This window comes from Mandrillus leucophaeus, unplaced genomic scaffold, assembly GCF_000951045.1.
Source record: "Mandrillus leucophaeus isolate KB7577 unplaced genomic scaffold, Mleu.le_1.0 Scaffold2, whole genome shotgun sequence".
Lineage (NCBI taxonomy): Eukaryota > Metazoa > Chordata > Mammalia > Primates > Cercopithecidae > Mandrillus > Mandrillus leucophaeus.
In genome coordinates, this window is record NW_012102031.1 from 12,229,320 (window position 1) to 12,236,347 (window position 7,028).

Below are 7,028 nucleotides of genomic sequence, written 5' to 3' on the forward strand. Positions count from 1 at the left end.
ATCTAAAATATTAGTTGGGCATGGTAGCATGTGCCTGTGGTCCCAGCTACTTGGGAGGCTGAGGTGGAAGGATCACTTGAATCCAGGAGTTCAAGGCTGCAGCAAGCTACGATTGTAACATGGCACTTCAGCCTGGGTGACAGAGGAGATCCTATCTCTAATAGTAATAACAATAATGCCTCAACACTGGGCATGGTGGCACATGCCTATAGTCCCAGCTACTCAGGAGGCTGAGGTGGGAGGATTGCTTGAGCCCAGAAGTTTGAATCCAGCCTGGACAACATAGTGAGACCCAATCCCTAAAAAATAATAATGCCTCACAAATTGACTAAGCCAAGCTGATTTGCCCATATTTCCCCAAGCCTTAGGCTTCAATTTTCTGAGACAGAAGTGAAGGTATCAGACTGGATTAGGGTTTTTTGTACTGTGCTTCGTGGAGCCCCACAGGCTCCTGAAAACATTCGAAGACCACCTCGCACAGCAAGGGAAGGGAACAGTAGCAGGTAGAACACGGACTGACTCCCTGACATGCTTCAACCACGGCACGGCTACTTTGATCTATTTTATAAATGAGGCTTCTGCCACTCAAAAGGGGTTTTTCCCATGTAAAAAAAAAGCTCAGGACTAAATCTCTGAGGTTCCTTTACAGCTCCAAAGCCCTCTGACCCTACACCATTAGCACCTGTAATCCAAAATGAAAATAGGGACACCTACAATGGAAGGAGGGTTTCATGACGAAAACTCACCGATAGCTGACTGCATTTAATGAAAGTGATAGGGGTCAGGGTACCCCAAGAGTGGATACCCAAGCAAGGCTGCCGAGTGGAGCCATGCCAGGATGCAGGGCTCTTACCAGCTGGCTGTGCCTGTGGTGCTCTTCTGCCATCTCACACTGGGCAGCTTCTTCTGCACACAGCAGCATATCTGCCAGGACGTGAAGGCCTCCAGTCTCAACAAGGTTCTGGCCCCTAAACAGTGCATTCTCAGCAAGCCACCTGAAGGGTCGTGGCTATCGGGGATAACACACGTGCCAGGTGGGCTGAGGTGCACCTCTGTCTACTCCTGATGACCCAGGGAAGCAGTGGGCAAAGGGAAACCCCGTCAGTTACTGATCAAACATCTGGTCTTGCACTCCTCCCCTTGAATGCCCATGAGATGAGAGGCAAAAATTACCTGAGATAAACTGCTACCAATTTCAGTAAACATTTAGAAATCACCATATCTAAAGCAAAATCTGATCCTTTTTCTGTAATCACTGTTTTGGCATCACAATCCAGTCAGATGTTTGAGCTAAAAACCTTGGAGTTATTTTCAAACCTTTTCTCCTCCCACTCTCATCTAATCGGTCGCCAAGTCCATCTGCTCTCTTCCTAAATCTCTTGGCTCTCTCCAACCCCTCCTGCTCTTCTGTCCCCACTCCCAACACCCTGCAGTTCATCCGACTCATCCCTTACGTAGACTGGTAAGTGAGCCTCCTCCCATAACTGGTCTCCCACTGGTGCTAGCCTCTCTCCGCTAATCCAGAATTATCCTTTCCAATGCACAAATCTGACTGCATTTCTTTTCTTTCCTTTTTTTTTTTTTTTAAGAGACTAGGTCTCACTCTGTCACCCAGGCTGGAGGGCAAGGGTGCCATCATAGTTCACTGTAGCCTCAAACTCCTGGGTTCAAGCGATCCCCGTAAAGCACTCGGATTACAGGTGTGAGCCACTGCCCCCAGCCTCTTCTCTTCTTAAAAACCTCTGATGCCAGGTGTGATGGTGTGTGCCTGTAGTTCCACCTACTTGGGAGGCTGAGGAGGGAGGATTGCTTAAGCTCAGGAGTTCAAGACTGTAGTAAGCTACCATTGCACCTGTGAAAGCCACTGCACTCCAGCCTGGGCAACATGTGACCCTGTCTCTAAATTTTAAAAAGTTAAAAAACCTCCAGAGGTTCCTGCTTCTACCTTCCCACCATCCATATCTCAACAGCTCACTAGATTCTTGAATGCTTTTCCTCACCTCTAAACCTGCGTAAATGTCATTCAGTTTTGCCTTTTCCAACCTTCTGCAGTCTTCCCCTAAGACATCAACCTTCCCAACTTCTCATCTCCTATGACTTAAATTCTGCACAAACATTACCTCCTTGGCTGAATCTCCACAGTCGCTCTCACAGGACTTGATACAAACCTTTATGACAGCAGTTATCATGCCATATTTAAAGACCCATTTTCATGTTTATTTTCCCCACTAGACAATGAACTACCATTAGTCAGAGCTTCCTCGTATCCAAGAATTTAAGCAGGAGTTTACACAAAGCAAGACTTTGATGAACAAATAAAATGTGTGGATGAACATCCTAGGCAGTCCAAATTCTTATACTTGGGCACACAGTATGGTAGGGGTAGTGATTAAGAATATGGCTGGGTGGCCAGGCGCGGTGGCTCACGCCTGTAATCCCAGCCCTTTGGGAGGCCAAGGCGGGTGGATCACCTGAGGTCGTCAGGAGTTTGAGACCAGCCTGGCCAACATCTAGAAATCCTGTCTCTACTAAAAATACAAAAAAAAATTAGCCAGGCATGGTGGTGCATGCCTGTAATCCCAGCTACTCATGGGGCTGAGGCAGAACTGCTTGAACCCGGGAGGCAGAGGTTGTGGTGAGCCAAGATTGGGCCATTGCACTCCAGCCTGGGCAGCAAAAGCGAAACTCCATCTTAAAAAATAAAAAGAAAAAAAAAAAGCATATGTACACAGGGCTGGACGTGGTGGCTCATGCCTGTGATCCCACTACTTTAAGAGGCTGAGGCAAGTGGATCACTTTGGGTCAGGAGTTTGAGACCAGCCTGGCCAACATGGAGAAACCCCATGTCTACTAAAAGCACAAAAATTAGCCGGGCGTGGTGGTGGGCGTCTGTAATCCCAGATACTCAGGAGGCTGAGACAGGAGAATCGCTTGAACCCAAGAGGTGGAGGTTGCAGTGAGCTGAGATGGCACCACTGCAATTCAGCCTGGGTGACGAGCAAGACTCTGTCTCCAAAAAAAAAAAAAAAAGGCTGGGTGCGGTGGCTCATGCCTGCAAGCCTGTAATCCCAGCACTTTGGGAGGCTGAGGCAGGTGGATCACCTGAGGTCATGAGTTCAAGACCAGTCCGGCCAACATGGCGAAACCCCATCTCTACTAAAAATACAAAAATTAGCCGGCATGGTGGCACATGCCTGTAATCCCAGCTACTCGGGAGGCTGAGGCAGGAGAATCGCTTGAACCCGGGAGGCAGAGATTGCAATGAGCCGAGATTGTGCCACTGCACCCCAGCCTGGGTGACAGAGCAAGACTCCATCTCCAAAAAAAAAAAAAGAATATGTACACAGGAGTTAAAGGCCCAGGTTTTGAAAATCCTGAATCTGCCAATGACTTGTGACTTTAAAATACACTCAACTCCTCTGAATCTGTTTCCCTGTCTGTAGAATGACAATAGTGGCACCTACTCCACAGCACTGCTATGAGGATGAAGCATAGTGTCTGCTACATAGTAAAAGCGCAACAAATGGAAGCTTATGGTCACGGTGATGGTATCACCAAGAAAAAGCCAGTGGTGGTATTTCCACCACCTAGTGGGCAGAGAAAAGCACTTATATTATAACACCAAAAAATGTTCATCAGGAAAGTGGGATTACCCCTGAGAGAAAAGAAAAAGAATGCAATCAGGGAGGAGCCGAGAGGTGTGCTAGCAAGGTTCTATTTTGAAAGTTGGGTAATAAGATACATAGTTGTTCATTTTATTATTTTTAAACTATAAATATATAAGTACTCTTTTTATACACAATCCCAATTAAACAAAAAATTTTAAGACTGCCAACAGAGAAAAGGCTGTTTTAAATCGTTTGGCAGTTGTTTCCCATGTATCTCATGACTTTCGTTTCACGTGCTGCTGAGCTCCTGCTGTCCTGGCTGAGGCAATGGACAGCCTGGGTATCTGAAAGGATACAGTGTTTCCAGTGAGTAAAGGTGCGCCGCAGGGCCATCTTCCTGGCCAGTTTCTCCACCTGGGCATGGTAGGCATACAAGCTCTGCCTCTGCTCCCAGGCCTGCTGCCAGTCACAGAAGTGTATCTGGAGCACGGTGACATGATGGAATCGCTCAGCCATCTCTGCAACAGAGAAATAACTGCTGCTCCCTCAAGGTTAGAGGATGAGCTGGAAACATCTTTAAGACAAGCTGAACCCCACTACTGGCGAGAGCAGGGGTTCAAGGCTACACACACACACACACAATGCTAAAAGTTTTGTTTTGTTTTTTTTTTTGAGTTGGAGTGTCGCTCTGTCGCCCAGGCTGGAGTGCAGTGGCGCGATCTCAGCTTACTGCAACCTGTGCCTCCTGGGTTCAAGCGATTCTCCTGCCTCAGACTCCCAAGTTGCTGGAATTACAGGCATGCGCCACCACCCCTCGCTGATTTTTCTGTATTTTTAGTAGAGACGGGGGGTTTCACCATGTTGGCCAGGCTGGTCTCGAACTCCTGACCTCAAGTGATCTGCCCGCCTCAGCCTCCCACAGTGCTGGGATTACAGACGTGAGCCACCACGCCCGGCCAAAATACAAGTTTTTTTAAACCTTGAAAGGTCATTAGAAATCCCTGAGTTATATCTCCTCTCTCCAAGGAAAGAGAAAAGGTCTGTGATTTTAGGGAGGAGGGTGCTATAAAATCAGTTACATCAAAGGGCTGAGGCTTCTGGTTAGATACTGATAAACAGGAATGATAACTGTTGCTTTCAAAAGGACTGTTTTACTTTTGCTTCTAAACAAATGACTCCTGGATAGGACTTAGAGATTGAGTTAATGACATAAAATTCAGCTGCCATGCTGGCATAGGCTTTTTTGAGCTTTCAGCCAACCTGATCCTGGCTGCCAGCTTCATCTCCTTTTAATGCTAGTCAGATAATGGTCTGATGAGCTAGGGCCCAGGAAGGGGATGGGAATCAGACCTGGAATTTGAATGCTGTAACTGGAGGCAGGCGTTCGTCTATAGCTTATCATGCTAAACAACTTTATGCCTTCACATTCCAGGACTGGGCAACTGGACTGCTGGTCTGGGGTCACTATCCTCCAAAGAACACATTCGAACTCTCCCAAGAGACAGTGTTGGCAGCCTAAGAGATTTCTGCAGCGAGGTTTGGCTGAATGCCAGAGACCCCTAACCCAGTGTCTAGCACAGTGCTTGACTCACTTGGGTATAAACTCAATAAACTTAACTTTAAAAGTGTACCAATGTTCACATTTCTGTGTATTATTACTTCTGAATCTAACTGGGAAACAAAACCATATAAGCAATATCCAAAAAACTTGATATCAAAATCATATGCATTTGCATAATTGGAGACAAACAGAAACTATCCAAATATCTATTAATAGAAGAATGGCTAAGTATATTAAGGTAAGCCATCCTATAAAATATGAATAGTTGTTAAAAAAAAAATAACATTCATAGCTGGGCACGGTGGCTCATGCCTGTAATCTCAGCACTTTGGAGGCTGAGGCGGGTGGATCACAAGGTCAGGAGATTGAGATCCTCCTGGATAACACGGTGAAACCCCGTCTCTATTAAAAATACAAAAAGTCAGCAGGCCACCATGCGGGTGCCTGTAGTCCCATCTTCTCAGGAGGCTGAGGCAGAAGAATGGCGCGAACCTGGGAGGCGGAGCTTGCGGGGAGTGGAGATCACGCCACTGCACTCCAGCCTGGGCGACAGAGCGAGCCTCCATCTCAAAAAAAAAAAAAAAAAAAAAAATTTATGACAAATACTTAAGATGCAGGAAAATGTTGATTAACTGTGTGGAAAAAAGCAAGATACAAAGCCATAGGTTATCAACATATTAATCAAAATAATTACAATACTTACAGCATAATGAAAACCCTATTTAGATAAAAAATATACAGAAGAGGCCGGGTGCAGTGGCTCACGCCTGTAATCCCAGCACTTTGGGAGGCCAAGGCAGGGGGATCACCTGAGGTCAGGAGTTCAAAACCAGCCTGGCCAACATGGTAAAACCCCATCTTTACTAAAAATACAAAAATTAGCTGGGCGAAGTGGTGGGCATCTGTAATCCCAACTACTTGGGAGGCTGAGGCAGAAGAATCACTGGAACCCAGGAGGCGGAGGTTGCAGTGAGCTGAGATCGCACCACCGCACTCCAGCCTGAGCAACAAGAGCAAAACTCTGTCTCCAAAAAAACTCTATCTATAGATAGATAGATATAGATACATAAATAAAAGAAAAGGCCAAAGGGAAATAAGTTTGACTCAAGGATGATGTATTTTCCTCCTCAATCTCCTTTTACCAACATTTCTGGAGTAACGTCATTATATTACTTCTTAGTACAGTACCAACGGCAGCAGGAGAGTGGAAATGGTGACCAGATCCTCTGTCTTGAGAGCCTGGAGCTTCCTACTCACCATTCTGCTGTCTCTTCACTCTGCGAACTTGCAGGTATTCAAGCCAGGCCTTCAGAAATCTCTGTTTTTGCCAGTGCCGATGGTGTTTCACCGCGGAGACGACCTTCTGTTTCTCCTTCTGGACATACAGGAGCTGTTCCCGCCACTGTGACCAAGCCTGAAAACCAGAGAAGAGGCAATAGTCAAAGGAGAGGCAGGAAAACAGGGTGAAGAACAGGTGGAAAGGGAAAAGAGAAAGACACACACACTGGAAAGGCTGAAATCAGAAACAAGGAAGTGGCAATCCCCTAGCGGGATCATAAGCTATGGGACTGTGGGGTAAAAGGGTCTTTAAGAGGGACATTCTGCTTTCAAAAGTAATTTTTTTCTGGATTAAAAAAAAAGAAGAAGAAGAAGAAGAAGAAAATCAGCAAGCAGATGCCAGGCGCAGTGGCTCATGCCTGTAATCCCAGCACTTTGGGGGGCCGAGGCAGGCGGATCACCTGAGGTCAGGAGCTCGAGACCAGCCTGCCCAACATGGCGAAACCCCATCTCTACTAAAAATACAAAAACTTAGCTAGGCGTGATGGTGGGTGCCTGTAATCCCAGCTACTCAGGAGGTT

The 7,028-nt window shown here is 46.5% G+C and overlaps 1 protein-coding gene across 6 annotated transcripts in view; it reads right to left on the reverse strand.

Annotated features, from left to right (window-relative positions):
• The window catches only part of SFI1 (Sfi1 homolog, spindle assembly associated (yeast)), a 130,444-nt gene that overhangs the window by 41,386 nt on the left and 82,030 nt on the right, over positions 1-7,028 (reverse strand). For all 6 annotated transcript variants that reach the window (XM_011979014.1, XM_011979015.1, XM_011979013.1 and 3 more), the window contains 3 exons: positions 6,427-6,583; positions 3,965-4,126; positions 854-924 (listed from right to left, as the gene is read on the reverse strand). In XM_011979014.1, the coding sequence (XP_011834404.1) occupies positions 854-924; positions 3,965-4,126; positions 6,427-6,583 (390 nt within the window). The remainder of the gene's footprint in view (positions 1-853; positions 925-3,964; positions 4,127-6,426; positions 6,584-7,028) is intronic.